The sequence below is a fragment of the Macrotis lagotis genome, chromosome X, assembly GCF_037893015.1.
Source record: "Macrotis lagotis isolate mMagLag1 chromosome X, bilby.v1.9.chrom.fasta, whole genome shotgun sequence".
In the NCBI taxonomy this organism is placed as follows: domain Eukaryota; kingdom Metazoa; phylum Chordata; class Mammalia; order Peramelemorphia; family Peramelidae; genus Macrotis; species Macrotis lagotis.
In genome coordinates, this window is record NC_133666.1 from 11,538,396 (window position 1) to 11,560,417 (window position 22,022).

The 22,022-nt window shown below is 38.7% G+C and overlaps 1 protein-coding gene across 4 annotated transcripts in view; it reads left to right on the forward strand.

The window, feature by feature from the left end:
- The window catches only part of NUP62 (nucleoporin 62), a 77,640-nt gene that overhangs the window by 21,262 nt on the left and 34,356 nt on the right, over positions 1-22,022 (forward strand). For all 4 annotated transcript variants that reach the window (XR_012472498.1, XM_074207031.1, XM_074207030.1 and 1 more), the window contains 7 exons: positions 38-139; positions 3,871-3,994; positions 13,759-13,903; positions 14,080-14,129; positions 14,259-14,393; positions 16,174-16,285; positions 19,963-20,029. Coding sequence is in view for 3 of the 4 variants with exons in the window: in XM_074207031.1 (XP_074063132.1) it covers positions 38-139; positions 3,871-3,994; positions 13,759-13,903; positions 14,080-14,129; positions 14,259-14,393; positions 16,174-16,285; positions 19,963-20,029 (735 nt within the window). In the remaining variant the exon portion in view is untranslated. The remainder of the gene's footprint in view (positions 1-37; positions 140-3,870; positions 3,995-13,758; positions 13,904-14,079; positions 14,130-14,258; positions 14,394-16,173; positions 16,286-19,962; positions 20,030-22,022) is intronic.

Below are 22,022 nucleotides of genomic sequence, written 5' to 3' on the forward strand. Positions count from 1 at the left end.
CTGTATTAAAGGGGTGTTATGTAATTGTTACCAACAGTTGGAACCCAGTCCACTCCACTTGGAGCACCTGGTCTTGGAGCGTTGGGATTTGGATTAAAGCTTCCTAGCACAACAAGTACAGCCAGTTCTACTACCACTAGTAAGTTTGGGATGTGGGGCTGCGTGGGGAGCTCATTGGAGGTTCCATTGAAAGGAGACAAGTCAGGCCCCAAAGCTGGAAAAGAGTGCTAGGGTGCTGGGGAAGGACTGGTGTTTACAGCACCAAGGCTCTGTGAACCTTATCTCTCTCTGTGAGTCTTATCTCCGTGGAGCCTCATCACCTGTGAACCCAGGTATTCTCACAATTTCACAGTTGATAAAAGATTTTACCCAGGGTTATAGAACTAGTACATGTCAGAGGCTGGACTGGAGCTGGTCCCTCCTTTTAGACTACAAGACATGCATACAAAAAAGGTGCTGCTTTTTGAGAGGTGACTGGAGCTATGACACCAGAGTAGGAGTTAGAAGACCTGGTGGTTTTTCCTTTTTTTAGTCCAGGCTCTTCTGTTTTCTTAGCTTGTATGACCTTGGGCAAAACCACTTAATCTTTCTGAGAAATCTGTAAAATTGTTGACATAGTTCTGAGGATCAAGTGAGATTAGATCTGTTAATGGGCCATGTCATTGTGAGGGGGCAGGTATTTCGAATAGCAGGGTGCTAGTAGACTACCACTGAGACTGCCAGATAGTAATGCATCTCCAAAATAAGACTGCCTTCTCTTGTATCAATTTTTAATTTTATAACTTGACTGCAAGTCAAGTGCTATACTTATCTGGAGGAAAACTTGCTTTCAGATTCTTCTTTTTCTCTTCATTATTTTATTAGCATATCATATGTTACAGGGGGTGGCTAGGTGGTACAGTGGATAGAGCACCGGCCCTGGAGTCAGGAGTGCCTGACTTCAAATCCAGCCTCAGACACTTAATAATTACCTAGCTGTGTGACCTTGGGCAAGCCACTTAACCCCATTGCCTTGCAAAAACTTAAAAAAAAAAATACCAAAGATATTTTTGGTTCTCTGCTATTTTGGATTGTGTTGTGTAGTCCACTTTTCTCCTTTAGGGATAATCAAGAGTTGGCTAAAATTTCTGATGCTTGGTACAAACTATGTGAAGAACAGTTTTATTTTTTTACACTGAGGCTAATGGAAATTAGAAATATCATGCTAATGATGCTCCTAGGAGTGATCAGTCTTTGTTCCCAGAGAATGTGTAGAATTTTTCTGAAGACAGTGAGGAATCATCAAACTTCAGAGATAGAAAGTCTCACCTTCTTAGGTGGTGGGGGGAAGTAGGAAAGGGAGCTGAGATCCCAAAGGGTTATGGCCTTCCCCAAAGTTAAGCTCAGTAAAAGTAAAAGTAGAGTCTAGGTCAGGAGCCCTAAGTTCTCCTAACTTGTTACAGTCCGGTGTTCTTTCCAGTACAACATGCTACCATCAGGAAACTAATAGAAGAGACCTCAGAGTAATGAAATGGGGGGTGGGGGGGCAGACCTATGATCTATTGAGCCAAATATATTTTTTTTAGGATTTTTTGCAAGGCAGTGGGGTTAAGTGGCTTGCCCAAGGCCACACAGCTAGGTAATTATTAAGTGTCTGAGGCCAAATTTGAACTCAGGTCCTCCTGACTCCAGGGCCTGTGCTCTATCCACTCTGCTCCACCTAGCTGCCCCAAGTCAAGTATTTCTAACTGACATTACACTCAGAGACACTAATGGTGATGGGTTGTCTTCTGTGATTTTGTCTTGAAAAGGTCAGGGATAATCCGGAGGCCCTCATTATGGATTTGTCACTCATGAATTTATCTAAACTCTTCTTAAAATTCCCAAGCATTTTTGGTTTTGAGCTTGTTACTTCTCAGGATGAGCAGTTCCCTCAGTTTTCTACCCACTGTGCTGCCATTGTAATATACATCCCTCCATTTCATTTCAAATTTGTAGGGGGGCTCTCCATACCTCGAATTCTGGAACTGGTGAACATAACCTTACTAATCATTTGCAATCATAACCTCCTACACCTGTGCTGCCTTTGGTGTGGTGTAATTGTTTGAAGAATGAAGAAAGCACAACGGAGCCTAATTTTGAGCCCATGAGCTGTTGAGCATTGAAAGCTTTACTTTAGGAACATTGTGGCTCCCAAATATATATTATTGCTTTGAGATCAGTCTCCCCTTTCATGAAAATACAAGGCTAAAGGTGAATCTCTGAGTCTGTTGTTCAGAGGTGTGAAAATGCTCCCTTGGCTCCTTTTACATTATAGAAGTGATGCTGACTATTACCTGTCCCCAGCTCTTCCCTACATTAGGAGATGAGAGTGGGAGGCTGACTTTCTACCACTCCATTTGGGCTGTTGGCTCACATTATTTTTCTTTTTTTCCTCAATCACTCAGGTATTTAAGGTAGGTACTGTGAAGACTACAACAAAAAAGTTTTAAATCATTTGAGCACAATTCTCATGCCAGCGACTACTTTCTGATTTTGCTTTTATCTCTACCCAAGGTAGTAATAACCATCCTCCTCAAGTCTCAAGTATCTCTTTGGCTTGCACTTAATCTATGTCTTAGAGATGTCAGTTTGGGTTCTGTATCCTCCCCTTCCATGAAACCTGGGTTCTTTTCTTATCCAGACTTTGGTAACTCACCCAGACTATGGAAAGAAGAGCCTTGAAGGATCTCATTTCACAGAGAGCTCGCAATGAGTCAAATTAGACCCTGTAGTCCTGGAAAAAGATAGGAAAAACTTCCCATTCGTAACCAGTGTGAATTCTGGCTGGGTCTCATTACCTTTTGCCTGCTTGGTCTTTCTCCCTCTCCCTCTCCCTCTTCCTCTCCTCTCCCCACTGGAAGTATTGGGACATGCTGGTTGACCTGGGAGTTGACTTCGGCTCCCTGGAGGTTCATTACCTTTGTTGCAGTCTTCACCAGCTGATCCTCACATACTGAGCACTGGTTCTTATCAGTTTGATATCATGGGAGTACCATGAAAAGACAGACCTAGAAACAAAGCCCCTAGGTCTAAAAGACCCAACTGATTTTTTTCGGTTTGGATAGTATCTGAGAAGAGGCTTGCCCTGGATGAACTGGTTTCTTAAGTATTTCTTTAAAGATGGGCCAGAGCCAAGTGGGAGCTAAGTGACTCTGAGAATTGAGATGAGCAGGATTGATTGACTTGGCTGTTTGCTTTTGTCACACTTCCAAGAACAAGAGAGAGAAGTCTCCTTATCCATCGACTCAAGTTCTAGATGGAGATCTATCTGTAGCTCAGGTATTGAGTGTTATGTTCCTTATTTGGTGTCTAGGCTGTGTTTCCTTACCCATGAGTACTCCGGTATCTCCTCAGAAGACTAGAAGCTTTCTCCTTAAGGAGACTTGGCACATAGTAGGTTTTTAATAGATTCTTGTTCAGTGATTGATTTCAGTGACAGAATGTGTTAAAACCCATGTCTAGGTCAAGTAGCAACTAATTTTGAATATTTCTAATACATATTTCGTACCAGATTCATTGTATAGTTTGGTAGATGTCCAACTGAATTTCTTCAGGTGGAAAGTGTGACGAAAGTAGTTGAGACTTGAGGTTCTCCCAACAGCAGCAGCACCAACACAAAGGCAGCATTAGAAATCCCAGGGATTACTTGACTTGAGGCTGAGGCTGTGGTCCAGCACTGAGAAGGGAATGCTTTTTGACTCTGGAGGGCCTTCATTGGCTCAATTTTTATCTTGATTTTTATCATAATAATATCTACATCCGTGCCCCAGCCTTCCCTGCCTTTGAAAAAGTGGAATAATTGACTCTTGATTCTCCCCCTTTAACCTTGTGAATATACTTTTGTTTCAGCTACTGCTTCAACTTCAACTTCCACCTCAGGCTTTGCCTTGAGTCTAAAGCCACTGACAGCACCTGGCATTGGCATCACACCTTCTACCTGTGCCACTTTGCCCCCAGCTACCACAGCTTCAAGGTAAGACCTGATTTCAGAATTATCCTGCATCTCACTTCTTTGATGAGGCACACATAGTCAGGCTACCATCTCAGGCACACATATCTTACATGGTGATCTTTCAAAGGCATTTCAAATCCAGTGAGATTGCTTCTGAAACTAAATCTAGGGTGGCTAGGTGGCGTAGTGGATAGAGCACTGGCCCTGGAGTCAGGAGTACCTGAGTTCAAACCTACCTCAGACACTTAATAATTACCTAGCTATGTGGCCTTGAACAGGCCACTTAACCCCATTGCCTTGCAAAAAAGAAAAAGAAACTAGATCTATTTAGAGGCTAGATTTCTATAACCCAGGGAAAAGAACATTTATTTGCTTTTGCTAAATGATGGAAGAAAACGGTCCGTAGGCTCATAAACTAGAAGGAACCTTAGTGACTATCTAGTCTTATCCCATAGTGGGATAAGGAGGGAACAGAGTCCTGGGGAGTGATTTGTCCAAGGTCACAGCCTGTTAATGTCAGATCATGGACTTGAGCCCATGTTTTCGATTCCCAGGGTCAAATTTACTTTATGATATAGTTTGGTTATAATGTATTCCATTGTTGCAAAAATTAATACCACCTCAAAAATCCTTAGTGCTTATAGCAACCTTTTTAACTAGTATGCCAATATATTTAAAGTAAATTTACTTCTTTTATCTTAAAATTTTTTCCATCATTTGAACCCTTTCTAATCCCCTAAATTTGTTTCACTCTCTTTGAATGATGGGAGGTGGCCCTATCCCATCAAGCTAAAGATTGAAATGTCTAATCTTTGCTTACCTATCCAATGTCTTCTGAGTGTCATTGTTGGGTGTTTTGGTTTTTTTTTTAACAACAATCAGCAAAAGTTGCTAGCTTAGCAGTTTATTAATATAACTGATTTTCTAATTACAAACTGTTAGGCCAACAAAACACAGTATTTGTTTTAGCACTTTCATCATTCATTGTGCTCACCCAAATAGAAGCAAGAAATTCACTATCTGGTACTCTCCTGGGTTAAGCTTTGTAAACTTCCCCCTTATAAGCACTAGAGTTTATGGACCATCAAAGAAAAACCAAAAGTGTTTTTATTTGCAGGCCCATAATGGATCAAGAGATTTACCCCATCCCAAATCTGGTAGACTCCATTTTTGTCCATCCCCTATGGAGACCTATGTGATTCTTATGCTTTCTGATACTGCCTTGGGTGGTGCTCCAGCAAGGAGCAAAGCCAAGGCTAACTAGTCCTCTATGCCTAGGGACTCTTCCTAGTCACATCATTCCAGTGAATCTCTGTCTTCTCTTCTGGAATGGTTCCTATCAAATAAGAAACTATATCCCTTCTCCTTTTCCCAGCATCTGGCTGCCTACCATCCATTTAGGTGTTTTCTAGTTCACAGGAACACTTGACCCATTTGTCTTTGCTCACTCATCTTCTGAGCTGGCTGAAGGGAACTAGAGACTACTTGGCAAAGGAATGAGGAAGGGCAGCTAAAGGAATTGAATTAGAGATCTCTGGTCTCTTCCACTTCTAAAGCTTTAATTCTATGATACCCATTTTACACATGCAAAAGCTGAAGCTCGGATGGGTGAAGTGACTCGCCAGTAACACAGCTCTGGAGTGTCAGAGGCAGATAAAATGGAAAGCTGCTAAGGGCACCAACATGGACAAAAGGCAAGATGCCCTTTTAAAAAATACATTTTAATGCCTTTTGTCTTTAAATCAGTAATTTTGCACCCATCCCATCCAGATTGAACTTTCTCTTATGACAATGGAAAGCAGTTTAAGTAAAAATGCCCAATACACAAACCATTTATAACAGCATGCAGTAGTCTGTCCTAGACAAACCAAAAGCCTCTCTGCCATAATAAGTAAGATAGTATGATTCATTATCTTATCTTTCATGGCCTTCACTGATTTTTCTATTACTCAAAGTTCAGCTTCATTTGAATTGCCTTAGCCATTTTTCTCATTTCCACCTTTCTCTGAATTCCTCCTAATTATTAGCAAATTATATCCTGTCATTTTTTTTCAGTTATTTTTCAAATAATGAGCTTTCACTTTGTTTCCAGTTCTTTGCTACTCAGAGTGTTATGAGGAATATTTTGTTATTTATTAGATCTTTGTTTCTGTCTTTGAATTCCTTGGGGTATAAGGGTTAAAGGGCAAAGATTCTGAGTATGGTTGCTTATATCTATAATCCCTGTTACCAGAAAGGCTGGTTACTCAGGAGTTTTGAGCTGCAGTAAGCTAGAGCCACTGTAACTACCCAAACTAAATGTGGGACTGGATGTAGCCTGAGGAATTTGAAAAATATTCATTCTACCTGAGAATGGGAAGTAATTGAAACAGCTAGCAACTGGAATGTGGAGGAATGGGAGAACATGGACTCAGGGAAGAGATATTGAGGCAAATGGGCATAGAAAGATAATCAACAGAGGGCATAAATCAGTAGTGTGCTGCATCATCAGGGACTTGGTGGAGGAAGGGTAATATTATGGACCAGTGTCCTCTCTGACACCTACGGTAATTGGGATTGTTCTGGGAGTAAGGCCCAGTGGAGAAGGGGAAATCTATAGGGCAAGCGCTACATGGCAGTAGCAGAAACCACCAAGAGAGGAGAGGAGCCTGGAATAAAAATCTTGGAATCTTTGATTGCATGAGATATATAGAGAAAAAAGAAAGACCAGATAATTATAGGGATCATGAATTAAGAATTAGTCTGGAGTAGACAGAGAGAGACTTGATAATGAAGAGAGTGAGAAATCGTTTTTTTGAAAAGGAACACAAGAAAATAAAATTTAAAAAACTAATGAACAGGACTAGATGAAGGAGAAGAGAGATCTGCTGATTTAAGAGTTACAGAGGAGGATAATAATGATATATAATTAGATAAAAGCAAGGGAGCAAAAGGAACTAAAGAGAAAGTGGTAACAAATAAGAGGAGGGGAATCAGGAAGAGGCAGAGAGCCAGTGGGAAAGGACCACTTTCAAAAAATAATATAATATTGTTTTTTACAGAAGAGGGGGAAAAATCATAACTTAAAAAATTCAAGACAAAGGAAAATATAAATCTAATTTGCATAACTTTAAATATGATTGAATTAATCCAATAAAATGAAAAAAAGTAACAGATTGAGTAGGAAAACAAAACCCTACAATCTGTAGCTTATAAGAAAAACATTTAAAAAGCAAAGACATACACAAAATAAAACTGAAGGAATAGAAGAAAAATTTATTGTATATCAGGTGAATCCAAAAAAGCATTCTATCAAAATAAAAAACAGACATTCAAAAATTTTAAAGGATAGTAAAAGCAAACATTTTTTAATTAAAGATTTTATTTATTTTGAGTTTTACAATTTTTCACCCAGTCTTACTTCCCTCCCCTCACCCCCCCACAGAAAGCAATTTGTCCGGTCTTTACTTTGTTTCCATGTTGTACACTGATCCAAATTGAGTGTGATGAGAAAGAAATCATATCCTTAAGGAAGAAACATAAAGTATAAGAGATAACAAGATCAGACAATAAGATATCTGGTTTTTTTTCCTAAATTAAAAGCAATAGTCCTTGAACTTTGTTCAAACTCCACGTTTCTTTCTCTGGATGCAGATGGTATTCTCCATTGCAGACAGCCCTAAATTGTCCCTGATTGTTGCACTGCTGAAATGAACATGAAAAGCAAGCATTCTAAAAGAAAAACAAATAGAAAAACCAATATCAATAATAAACATATATATTTCAAATGCCTTGGTGTTCAAATTTGAAAAGGAAACATTATCTGTGCTACCCAGAAGACATAGTAACACAGTAGTGACAGGAGACTTCAGTGTCTTAGTTTTTGATAATGGAAAAATAAACAAAATGAAACATGGAACTGAATTAGATGTCTGACTGAAGAAATTAGAGTTAAAAGACTATGCTATCTTTAGCTAAACTCTCAATATTCCTGTACAAATAACTTTAATACCTCAAATCAAATTTTTGGAGCAGTAGAACTCCCAAAGGTCAAGGTGTGACATTTTTCCAAAAAAATATTACTTTTTTCTTCTTTTGGTTAGTTTATATTATTATAATAATCTGGTATGAGAGTAAGCATCCCCCCCCCCCCCCCCCCGAAGATGAGAAACTTCAAGAATAGTGAGAAAGTGAGAAAGAAAGGGAAAAAAAAATGTACTTCAGTCTATGTTCAGATTCCAATGACTGTCTCTGGGATGAGTTGCCTTCTTTATCATAAGTCCACCAGAGAAGTTGCTTCAATATTTTACCCACAGTAACTATTACTAACTGTATTTCCCTGTACTCTATTCCTCCCCACTCTCATCTCTTCCATTTTCTCTCTCAGTTCATCCTGGCCCTTCCAAAAATGTATTGTATCTGAGTACCCTCTCCCACATTCTTCCTCTCTTCTATCACCTATCCCCTCCCCCCTTATCCCATCCCTTTCTTTTCATTTTTCTCTAGGGTAAGATAAATCTATACCCTGTTGTGTATGTCATTTCCTCTCTGAGCCATTTTTGATGAGGATGAAGGTTCACTCATTCCCCCTTGCCTTCCCCCATTCCACTCTATTGAAGACTTTTTCCTGACATATGAAATATCTAGTCCCTTCTTCCTCTCCTTTCTCTTCCTCTCCTTTCTCTTCCTCCCAGTACTTTCCTTTATCACCCATTGACTCCATCTTTTTAACTATATTAAACCATTATATTCAGCTCCATCCTGTGCCTTATCTATATATGCTCCTTCTACCTGCTCTTATAAAATGAGAAAGTTCATATGAGTTATCAGTATTTTCTTCCCATGCAAGAATACAAGTAGTTCAACATCATTGAGTTCCTCATAATTAGTCCTTCTCGTCCATTCTCCCAAGTCCTATTCTTGGAGATCAAACTTTCTGTTCAGCTCTGTTGTTTCAATAGGAAAGTTTGTAAACCCCCTGTTTCATTGAAAATCCATCTTTTCAGGGTGGCTAGGTGGTGCAGTGGATAAAGCACTGGCCCTGGAGTCAGGAGTACCTGGGTTCAAATCCAGTCTCTGACACTTAATAATTACCTATCTGTGTGGCCTTGGGCAAGCCACTTAACCCCATTTGCCTTGAAAAAACCTTTAAAAAAAATCCATCTTTTCCCCTGAAAGAGGATGTTTAGTTTTTCTGGGTAATTGATTCTCAGTTGTAAACCAAGATCTTTTGCTTTTTGGAATATCATATTCCAAGCCCTAGGAGCCCTTAATGTAGGTGCTGCCAGATCTTGTGTAATCCTGACTGCAGAGCCATGGTAGTTGAATTGTTTGTTTCTGTCACCTTTTAGAATTTTCTCTTCGACTTGGAAGTTTTGGAATTTGGCTTTAATATTCCTGGAAGTTTTTCTTTTGGGATCTCTGTCAGGAGATGATCAGTGAATTCCCTCAATTTCTATTTTACCCTCTGCTTCTAGGATCTCATGGTAATTTTTCTGTATTATTTCTTGAAAAATGAAGTCTAGGCTCTTCTTGTTGTGGCTTTCAAATAGCCCAATAATTTTTAAATTATCTCTTCTGGATCTGCTTTCAAGGGCAGTTGTTTTTCCAATGAGATATTTCACATTTTCTTCTAATTTGGGGGGGGGGGTCAGAATAGTTTTATTTCTTGCTGATTTCTTGCAAAATCATTGGTTTCCTTTAGTTCATTCTACATTTGAAGGAGTTATTTTCTTCAGAGAGCTTTGTTAATCTCCTTTTCCAACTGGCTAATTCTGCTTTTTAAGGCATTCTTCTCATTTGCCTTTTGTGTTGCTTTTTCCATTTGTCTTTAAAGTGATTTTTAACATAATATTTTCTTCAATTTTTTTTGGATTTCTTTCATCAAGCTGCTGATTTAATTTTCATGATTTATCTGCATCACTCTCATTACTCGTCTTAATTTTTCCTCTACCTCCCTTAATTGTTTTTCAAAGTCTTTTTTGAGCTCCTCCATAGCCTGAGCCCATTTTCTATTTCTCTTGGAGGTTTTTGGATACAGAAGTTTCGATTTTGTCGACTTCTGAATCTTCCATCAGACCAACATAATTTTCTTTGATCAGATTCTTCTTTTTCTTTTGTTTGCTCATTTCCTCAGCCTATGACTCTGATTTACTGCACTTCCAAGACCTTGGGGGGTGTTGGGGATACCCCACTGGAACCTTAATTCCTCTAAGGTCTTATGAGAGGCTCTGACTGCTCTCTTGCCTGTGCTTTGATATGTGGATAACCACAGGCCCTCCCCTTTGCCCTGGAGCTGTGAGGAGGATCCCTGCTTGGCTATGGTAGTATGAAAGCACAAACTGCAACCTGGATCTGAGTGCAAACAGCAGAATCCTACCCCAGGGAGAGCAGAGAGACTTCTGCAGTCTCCCCTGACCCCCTTATGGGCTGCACTCTAGAGGTACAGGCTGGCTTTCCTGATTTCCACTGAAGATTATCACCTCAGGGTTGCTCTGAGGCCAGCGCTCACTCTGCACTCACTCTGGTGTGGCAGAGTTCTCTCACCACCCCTTCAAGCTGTTGCTGGCAATCCCTGGGCCAGGAGGCCTGGAAACCACTTGCTCTGCCATGGGCCCCTAGTTCTGGTGAAACAGACCTTTCCTGCAGAACTTCTAAGTTATCTTGGACTGGGAAATTTCATCACTCATTCTTTTGGTGGGTTCTGACCCTCCAAATTTTGTCTAGAGTCATAATTTGATAGCTTTTTGAGTTATTTGGGGTACGAGTTTCTGGGAATTCCTTTCCATGAACTGATGCTGAGTGAGATGAGCAGAACCAGAAAAACACTGTACACCGTAACAGCAACATGGGGGCAATGATCAACCTTGGTGGACTCACTCGTTCCATCAGTGTATCAGGGACAATTTGGGGCTGTTTGCTATGGAGAGTGCCATCTGTATCCAGAGAAAGAACTGTGGAGTTTGAACAAAGACCAAGGACTATTACCTTTAATTTAGAGGGGAAAAAAACGGATATCTTATTGTCTGATTTTGCTATCTCTTATACATTATGTTTCTTCCTTAAGGATATGATTATATAGATTATATATAATCGTCCCCTGCTATTGCACCTAGTCTATTCCACTGGTCCACCACTATTCCTTAGCCAATACCAGGTAGTTTTGATGACTGATGCTTGAATATAATTATTTCTCCATATGAATTTACCACTTTTTCTAACTCATTAAAGTAATATTTTGGAATTTTGATTGGTAGTTTAGTTAAACAGGTAGTTTAGTTTTGGTAGAATTGTCATTTTTATTTTATTAGTTCAACCTATCCATGAACAGTTGATGTTTGCCCAGTTATTTAAATCTGATTTTATTTTTGTGAGAAGTGTTTTGTAATTGTTTTCAAAAAGTTTCTGACTCTGCTTTGGCAAATAGACTCCCAGGTATTGTATGTTGTCTGGGGTTACTTTGAATGGATTTCTCTTTCCAGTTCTTCATGCTGTATCTTGCTAGTCATATATAGAAAAGTTGAAGATTTATGAGGGTTTATTTTATATCCTGCAGCTTTGATAAAGTTACTGATTGTTTCCAGTAGTTTTTTGGATGATTTTTTGGGATTCTCTAGGTAGACCATCATGTCATCTGCAAAGAGTGAGAGATTTGTCTCTTCCTTCCCAATTTTAATTCCTTCAATTTCTTTTTCTTCTCTTATTGCTGAAGCTAACATTTTTAATACGGCATTGAATAGTAGCGGTGATAATGGGCATCCTTGTTGCACCCCTGACCTTACTGGGAATGCCTCAAGTCTATCCCTGCTGGATATAATGCTTGTTGATGGTTTCAGATAAATACTGCTAATTATTCTAAGGAACAATCCATTTATTCCTACACTCTGGGGTTTTAGTAGGAATGGGTGCTGTATTTTGTCAAAAGCTTCTTCAGCATCTATCTATATAATCATACAATTTCTGATAGGTTTGATGTTGATATAATTAGTTACACTAACAGTTTTCCTAATATTGAACCAACCCTGCATTTCTGGGATGAATCCTACTTGGGCAAAATGTATTATTCTAGTGATAACTTGTTGTAATAGTTTTGCTAAGATTTTTGCATCTGTATTCATCAGGGAGATAGGTCTATAATTTTCTTTCTCTGTTTTAACTCTTCTTGGTTTAGTTATCAGCACCATATTGGTTTCATAGAAAGAGTTAGGCAGAGTTCCATCTTCCCCTATTTTTCCAAGAGTTTATATAGAATTGGAACCAAATGTTCCTTAAATGTTTGGTAGAATTCACCTGTGAATCCATCAGACCCTCAAGACTTTTTTCTTAGGGAGGGCAATAATGGCTTGTTGAATTTCTTTTTCTTAGATAGGACTGTTTAGGTATTTAATCTCCTTCATTAAATAGGTTTTTTAAAAATTTTAAATAAAAAGAAAATAAGAAATATCAGAAATGTTACCTAAAAAAATAGGTCAAGGAGAGACAATTTTAGAATTGATTGATTGGGGCCGGCTAGGTGGCATAGTGGATAAAAGCACCGGCCCTGGAGTCAGGAGTACCTGGGTTCAAATCCGGTCTCAGACACTTAATTACATAGCTGTGTGGCCTTGGGCAAGCCACTTAACCCCATTTGCCTTACAAAAAAAAACTAAAAAATAAAAGAATTGATTGATTGGCAAGTCTAGGTTGCACAGCAGATAGAACACTGGCCCTGGAGTCAGGAGTACCTTAGTTCAAATCCGGCCTCAGACACTTAATAATTACCCAGCTGTGTGGCCTTGGGCAAGCCACTTAACCCCATTTGCCTTGCAAAATCCTAAAAAAAAAAAAAAAGAATCAGTGGATTACTTGAAAGTTATGATCAAAAGAAAACCTAAATATGTTATTTCAAGAAATTATTAAGGAAAACTTCCTGATATCTTAGAAGCAGACAGTAAAAAGAAATTGAAAGTATCCATCAATCACCTCATGAAAGAGATCCCAAAATGAAAACTCCCAAGAATATTACAGTTGAATTCCAAAACTTCTGTGGGAGATGTTTTTTTTTTTAAATGAAGAGGTGAGAAAGAGGGCTTCATTTGGAGGAAGGTAGAGCAAGAATGGGCAAAATCTCCATATTAGTCTTATTACAAAAGAAATCACATATTAAAAAATCATTTAAAAAGTAAGAAAACTGTGCTTCATCAGTTCTCTCTGGAGATAGCATTTTTTCCATCATGAGTCCTTTAGAATTGTTTTGGATCATTGTTTTGATCAGAGAAGCTAAGTCTTTCCCACTTTCCCTGTTGATCATCCTCACATTATTGGCGTTAGATAGTCCCTCTTGTTTCCAGACTGAATCTCTCTCATCTCTACTTATTCGAGTTGGGTCTCTTTTTCCACACTCCCAAGTCTGGCTTTAAGGAACCCAGGGACATGGCTATAAAAAAAGAATGATCTCTGCTTCCAGGGCTGTTTCCCCTTTCTCTAATCATTTTCTACTATACATTTAGAACCTTCTTAAAGTAGGACTTTAGCCTCCCCCTTTCTGTTTCTTTCTTATTAATGTTGTTGCCCCTTTTAGATTTTATTTTTGCCTGATGGTACCACATTAACTTTCTCCAACTTTTTTGAGGGAGGTGTAGACAGACTTACCGGGAAAGGCAGCAGGGATAGAATAGTGGGTAAGATTAAAAGGATAATTAGTTCTGTGCCCACAAATACCAAAAATGATTGAAATTTGGGCTTTTCCCCATCCCTTATTTATACTGATTTTTTTTTTCCCTTATTCTAAGAATCATTGTATGGGGCTATATTCTTGTCTTTTTCAGTGTAACACCTGTGATGACTTATGCTCAGCTGGAAAGTTTAATCAATAAATGGAGTCTGGAACTGGAGGACCAAGAAAAACACTTCCTTCACCAGGCCACCCAGGTGAACGCTTGGGACCGGACATTAATTGAGAATGGTGAGAAGGTAAGCAGGTAATCTTTATCCACTATGACAAATCAAAGATAAACTTCTCTTTCTGTGATGACTGTTTACAGTTAACTAGTCTGCCTATCAAACGTGAACTGACTCTTAAAGGGATTGTACTTTTGATTTTGGAGCAGCCTTATTTTCATCATTGTACATTCTTATTTGTTTCTTAGATTACTTCTTTACACAGAGAAGTAGAGAAAGTGAAGCTGGATCAGAAAAGGTAGGAATTTTGGCAAATTCCCCAGGTTAGGAGTTTAGGGAATTTGCTTCCTTTCTTGAGGCACTCTGCTCTCTTTGATCACTTCTCGCTGCTTTTCAGCTCCTCAGCTTACTAGAGTTATTTCTTTAGGTTGGATCAAGAATTAGACTTCATCCTCTCACAGCAGAAAGAACTGGAAGACCTGCTGACCCCTCTGGAGGAGGCTGTGAAGGAGCAGAGTGGGACTATCTATCTGCAGCATGCAGATGAGGAACGAGAGAAAACGTAAGTGCTTTGGTCAAATCTGAAGAACTGGACAAACCGGGGCAGTGGAAACATCATTGGGAAGATATAGATTTGGAGGATAGGACTGAAGGACTGACAGAAAGATAAGATCTATTCTGGACATTTGCTTGTTTTCTCTTAATGACTGGCTTTTCCAGAGTACTGGGAAGCCAAGTCAGTCTTCTGACAATTGTTATTACATGATGTAAAATAGGGATGGTATCATGTATAACTGTCACATCCTCAAAAACATTTGTATTTGTCAAATGTGTTCTCAAATTAGAAATACTAAGGCAGTTTCATTTGCTAAGTATCATGATGTAGGCTTTTTCTGGACCCAATTTTCTTATGGTTATTTTTTCAATAAATCAGTTGGTATTTCAAAGCACTTTATTAATTTGAAGAAAAACTGTTTGACTGCTCAAATGGCCAAGGTTAGAGTTAAAATGGCTTTGAAGTTGTCTCTTCCTTAATCTTTGCCAGTGTTTTCCCACTGCAATTCTCCTACTTTATTTTTGTGTAAAATGACGAGATGTTGGGAGAATATTTGTGAATGAGCTGTGGGAGATGGATTATAAGTAAATCAAATCATGTTAATGATTATCACAGAGCTCTCACTAAAATGACAAATCAAAATATATTGTCTGTTGTTTCAATAATTTTTATAAGTTACGTTGGACAGCCCTGATTTTAGTCTTATGAAAAGATGGGCTTTCTGGTTAACTCATGGAACAACTTAAGAACACAGTTCTGATTCTGGTTTTGTGTTTTAATCTTTGTGAATCTTTGTATTCTAGGAATATATTTTTGTCTTTTGCAGTATCCAGAGAACAGACGGCTTTGGCCATGAGGTCTTAACAAGGGCATGATGAAATATTTGAGGATGTAATGTTCCCTGAGTTCTGTGCAATCAAATTTTATTTTATGTTAAACCACTACATCGAATTTTTGTTTATCTACACAAGTGATCTCCATACCTAGACAGAAAAGCTTCAAATGAACTTATTAGTAGATCTAATTGAATCACTGGAAACATTTCAGTCTGAAAAAAAACTTCCATTTCTTTTAGTTCTCAAAATTCCACACACATAATTTTTTTTTTCTTTTGACTGGTTAGTAAGCTTAAGAACAGGGCACCTGTAATTGGCAGCAATGTGCAAGTTGAAAGAATGTTGGAGGTAGAATGAATGGAATGAGTAGACTCTAAATTCCATTTCAGGTACTTGTTAACTGAGTGACCTTGAGCAAGCCCCCTCTCTGAACCTTGCTTATTCCATCTGCAAAAAGGAGATAATAATTCCTGCACTCCCCTACTTTACCAGAATTGTTGTAGGGGTAGTGCCTTGTTTCCCTTTATATGCTTCAGAAATGTGAGCTATTACTCACTCATCACAGATTTGGGGAAAAGATTTGTTAATTTTTTTTTTTTTTTTGCATTCTAGAATTGTGCTCATTTTAATGTTCCAGACTTCTTTATTACTGAAGTAGCTTAGAATATTATCAAAGTCATTGACCAAGAAAATGATCTGACTCCTTAGACTGTGGAGCAAGAGAGTTGGTGAAGTCAGGGTCATTCAAAGGGGCAATTTGCCTTGATCTGTTTCAGGCCTTTGGGATTCCCTGAACACTTCAACTGGGAGGTGCTCTGCTTTAATTGGGTGTCAGTGGTCACATGGGGGGCCACACCAAAGGTGTAGATCTCTTAGTACTTAGCAGAAAAATCCAATAGCTTATATCCTACTATATGGCACTAACTTGAAACATTACCATTATTTTACAGTTATAAACTAGCAGAGAATATAGATGCTCAACTGAAGCGCATGGCCCAAGACCTCAAGGACATTATTGAGCACCTGAATATGTCTGGAGGGCCTTCTGACACCAGTGACCCAGTGAGTGTGCCCCTCTGGGTGTCTAGGGCAATTCCTTTTGACTTAATTTTAATTAACAGTGTTCTTCTTCCTTCTTTGTCTTTGTGCCTACCTCTCGAGGTAGTGAAATTCAGAGAAGATTTTCCTTTTAAAATAAAAAGCCTTTTTTTCTTAGCTATTTCAATTTTTCAGGATTTTCTAAGTTTTCACATGTTACCTCTCCCTAATCATCCTCTATGGTAAAGCCCCCCGTTTTCTCCTTCAGGTGGTTTTTCTCACCTCCTTATATGTACTCTTTATCATATGCTCACATATCCCTTTGGGTTATTATGTATGTTTTTTATGTTATCTTCTTGGGTGACTTATCTAACATACCAAAATTTTTGTTTGTTTGGTAAGTGTTGGGATTCAGAAAGAAACAGTATAAATGGTGGTTGACCTTCTAGCTGTTTCACAGAAACTTTACTTAAATTCATGATGTAGCTGAATACTATAGTTTTCCTTTGTTTCTTTGGGAAAATTATGAACTAAGTTTCACTCAAGACTTTGGTATACAGGAATAATCTTGACCTGTCTATAGAGGTGAATGTCCTTCCCACCCTGGCCTGATAGCTACTGAAATATAAGAGTAGGTCCTAAGTAAGAGAATGATGTTATCACTGCATCTGATTCTAACCTTGTACTTTTTCTCCAATTGATGATTATGATTTGCAGTAGTTATGAGGTTTAGATGGGTCACTTGATTGATTTCTGTGCTCCTACTTTACTTGTCCAGTTTCTTCACAATGAATGGATATCAGCGATATGGCATATCCAGGTCAGAAGCCTGGGTCAGATTTCTGTCAGTCTGTTCATTATATAAAATTTCATTACAACAAAATTCCAAACTAATTTTTATCTTAAAAAATCTTTTTTTTGTCTAGTCAATACCTAGCTAGTAATGGTGATTCAGGAAATCATTTTTTATGTGTCTGAAGCAACCCATTGCTAAATTATGAAGCAAGGAGTAGCATGATGTAATGGAAACCTTATTGACTTGGGAGCCACTAGACCTTTACCATTACCTTGCTGTGATACTTTGGGCAAGTCTCTTGAAAATTGACTTGTTAACATTTACAAAGCACATTGCATACAAAACACTTGATTTCTAACAGCCTATGGGGCAGGTAGTGAAGAAATTGTCATTGACATTTATAAAGCACTAGAGAAAACCAAAGACTCCAACAGGGAAAAAGGAAATTTGTCTATGACCACAGTGTGACCTGGAACTCCTGCCCAAATCTCTGATTGATATGTTCATTTCTGCTTCATAGTACTGAATCCCTTAAATCTCTTCAAGGTTTCAAAATTAATATCATAGATTCAAATAAATCTGATTTTAAATTGTTCTTGTTATGAAGAGGCAGTGTAGCATATTGGGTAGAGAAGTAACCTTGGAGTCAGGAAGACTTGGGTTCAGGTCTCACCTCTTTCACGTCCTGACTGGGTGACCCTGGACAACTCAAGTCAGTCCAGCTCCACTTATTACAGGTGATTGTTAAAACTGTTAAATTGCAGAGCAGTTGGAAACCTTCATTGAGAGAGTTCCTTACATGGACTTCCTGAAAAAGATGAAATTCCAGCTTTAGTTAAGAAAACAATGGCTTTATTGATTAGGAACAACCCTGTAAGGACAACAAGATGTTTAACCATTTGTGCAAAAATGCAAGAGAGAAGGAAAAAGTCTTGGAAGCCGGTCAGGTTTTGAGTTCAGGTTTGGGATTCCTGGGTTTGAATTGACTTTGAAAAGTCAAAGTGGATTTTCTCCCAGGATCTCACCAGGATGGTGGGGATTTGGCTCCTTAGCCCCTGTTCATTCACCAATCATGTTCCTTTTTCTTCCTTTCCATATCAGACATTGGAATAGTGGGGGATGATGGCATGTAGAGTCCTTCAAATTTATTCACAAATATTTGGAATTTTAGTTAGAATCTTTGAAATAGAGTAATTTTATTTATTATTTGATTGAAAGTCAAAGGTAATTTGAAGTGCTGATTCACATCTAACTAATATTCTTATTACATTAGGGGTTTTCAAGTATAGATTAGATATCTAAAATTTTCCATTTTTTTTCAGTCATGTCTGCCTCTCTGTGACCCCATTTGGGGTTTTCTTGGCAGAGACACTGAAGTGGGGTGCTATTTCCTCCTAGCTCATTTTACAGACAAGGAAACTGAGGCAAGCAGGGTAAAGTGACTTGCCCAGAGTCACAAAGCTAGTAAGTGTCTGAGACTAGAGTTGAACTCAAATTTTCCTGACTCCAGGCCTAGTACACTATCCACTGTACCACTTAAAAATCTAAAACTAATTGAATGTTAACCAAGTTTTTACTGAGCTATCTCTAACCTGGACCTGACAGAGCAGGCCAGAGACAGGGTGCCAGTAAATCCCATAATCTTCTGTCTCTCTCTGATATTCTATATGTCTGCTAACACTGTCTCCTCACTCTTTCACAGATTTCTATAAAAAGCTGTCTATATTCATGGACTCCAGTTCTCTCTGCTCTTTCCTACAACCCTGACTTCATGACCTTTTCTCAATTCTCACCCTTCTAAACTTTCCAGTAGCATTATACACAGCTGACCACTTTCCTCTCAAGTTTTCTATGACACTACTCTTTTTTGGCTTTCCTGTCTGACTGACTGTTCTTTCTCAGTCTCCTTTGCTGCATCATCAACCATATCCTGTGTCCTGACTCCTCCTCAAGTCTGTTTTAGACCTTCTCTCTCTGCACCAGGGTTCTGAACTTGGGTTCCTCTGGTAGTCTGATGAAAGCCATGAGACCCTTCTCAGAATCTTGTTTTTAAGTACATAAAACATGACCAAGCAATAAACTTAGCGAGACTTCAGGACCAACCTTACATGTCAACCTTGCCCCCTTCCAATATTATCTTTTCCGTTACTAGTGTAGCTAAGTTATGGCTCTTTGTCCTGCTCTATTATATGGCTAGATAGGTGGGGCAGTGATTAGGATACCCCATAATATGGGCAGCTAGGTGGCATAGTGAATGGCACCCCAGGCCTGGAAAACTCATTTTTCTGAATTCAAATCTAACCTCATATATTGACTGTGAGACTCTGGGCAAGTCACTTAACCTCTTTTTGCCTTAGTTTCCTCATCTCTAAAATGAGTCAGAGAAAGGGAGAGAAAAACCACTCCAATATCTTTGCTAAGAAAACCTCAAAGGGGATCAAGAAGAGCCACCCATGACTGAAAAACAACGCAACAACTCGCTCTTCTTGTATTTGTTTAAACTCAGAAGGACAAAACTCTCCCAACTAAAAGTTTTGCATACAGGTCAAAACATCTATAAACCCATCAGTGTTTTTTGTTCTCTCATTGAAATAGAGGGTAGATGGATGTTCTCTAGCTGGCAATGAGCTTTTTATTTAATTATTTATTTGTTTGTTTATTTATTTAAGGCCTTGGGGTTAAGAGTGACTTGCCCAAGGTCACAAAGCTAGGCAAGTGTCTGAGGCCCTGAGTTCTGTTTTGAACTCAGGTCCTCCTGACTTCAGGGCAGATGTTCTATCTGCTGTGCCACCTAGCCACCCCGATTGGATTTCTTTACCACCACCCTCAGTTCATTTTACTCACTCTTGTTTCTCTTTTAGGTGAGAACATCAGAACTGTAACACACTTTATTTTGTCTTTTTAGCTCCAACAGATCTGTAAAATTTTGAATGCACATATGGATTCGCTTCAATGGATTGATCAAAATTCAGGTAGGATTTAATGGGTATGCCTAATTAGCTATATAGTGTGAAAGGTCAACATTGGTAAAAAGAAGAGCACTTGAGCTCTTTGATCATCAAAGGGTCTAAGTTTAAATCTCTGCTTCGCCAGTGTGACTTTGAGCATGTCTTTTAGCCCTTTGGAACTTGGGTTTGTGTTCTGGAAAAGGAGGTGGTGAGAGTAACTGATCCCTTAGTCCCTTTCTAGCTCTAGACTTGGGAGCCTGGGATAGTCTTATTTTTCTGCTGATTGAGATGCTACAGGTCATGCTTTTAACATGGATGCCTCAGACACAGGGATTACTTATGTATATCCATAATGGTATTACAAGGTGCCTTAGGGATGCTGTATTCTAAAATGAGTGGTTTAAAAGTGTTAGAAATTGTATCCAATCTGTATTCTATCTGAATCTCATAGGAGCTTAGTATAAGGAGGTGTTGCCCTCTGCTGATTTCTCCTCTCAGCAATTGGAATCTTCGTATGACACAAACTAATTTAAGAGTTTCAGTGGCTACAAAAATTATCACCAGTGATTTTCATTGCCTGGTGATGAACCTCTGCACATTTACTAAGTGGATCCTTGACAACAGTACACTGAGCCCTAGGATGCTTAACGAGTACTGATTGATTGTAAAGCATTTCAGTGTTAGTTATTTGAGGTCTTTCTCTCAATTGCCAATGAATTACTTACTGATTACATGGAAGGCTCAAAAAAAATCTCCAAGGCCCCACATAAGATTTTCTGCCTTAATGGAGAAACCCTACCTGAACACAATACAATTTCATTGATTTGGGAGGGGTGGTATTTTTGTTTCTCAAATCTGATTCCTTAATTTCATCTTGCCCTTCTTTATCCCAGCCTTGATTATATTGACCTGATTGAGCTCAGGCATATTCTTCTACTTCTTGTTTCTAGAGCAAAAGCCTTTTTTTCTTTGTCTTATCCTTGTTTTTATCTCCAGCCAGGCCCAGGGGGTTTGTACATAGAATCCACTTAGTAAATATTTCATTTCCTTTTAAAACTTAAGCAAAAATCCTTTAGTTCAGAGCTTCAGTTATGTGATGTAAATTGGCTCTCTGCTTCCAATTCTGTAAATTAAACATTCTTTGCATAAAAAATGAGAAAGGCAATGAAACTTTGGGAGTAGTGGATCTGAATTACAGGGCTGTTGGTATTTGAGTCAGCTCATCCAGGTGTGATAGAAAGAGGGTGAGACCAGAATACCTGAGTTCAGATCTCACCTCATACTTCTTAGCTGTGAGATCTTGGACAAATCATTTCAAACTTGTACTTCACAGGGTTAGGAGCTGGCAGAGAATGACTGTAAAAGACATAATAGTAATTGCAGCTGCTCCATTCCTGATTAAACTTAGCTCTGTCAAGGTTGGGCTTTCGAGTCATTTGCTAGTCAATGACTATTTATTAAGCATCTACATATTTGCCAGACACCATACTAAATGTTGTGTTCTATAAAATGAAGGTTCCCTCTATGGTTGTTGTTGTTCAATGACGGTGTGAACTACAGCACTCCAGTATTGTCTATGGGGTTTTCTTGGGAAAGATACTGAAGCAGTTTGCCATTTCCTCTCCAGTGGATTAAGGCAGATGGCTTAAAGTGTCTTGCCCAGGGTCACATAGCCACTAAGTATCTAAGACTAGATTTGAACTCTGGTCTTACTTACTCCAAGCCCAGCACTTTATCCTCTTAACCACCTAGCTGTCTCTAACCATCTAAAGATTACTGTTTGCCAAAGTATTTGATTACTCAGAGCACCCCATTTCCCACCCTTGTAGGATGGCCTAGACCAGGACTTCTGAACGATTTTTATGTACTGGAGAAATCTAGTAAAATGGGGGGGGGGTATCAGAATAAATGTTTTTTAATGCTTAAAATAAAATACAAAAAATTCCCCCAAAAAAACAAGAGATAATGAAAGTGAAGATGCATTTTTTTCCTTCCAAGTTCATGGACCCCAGGACGA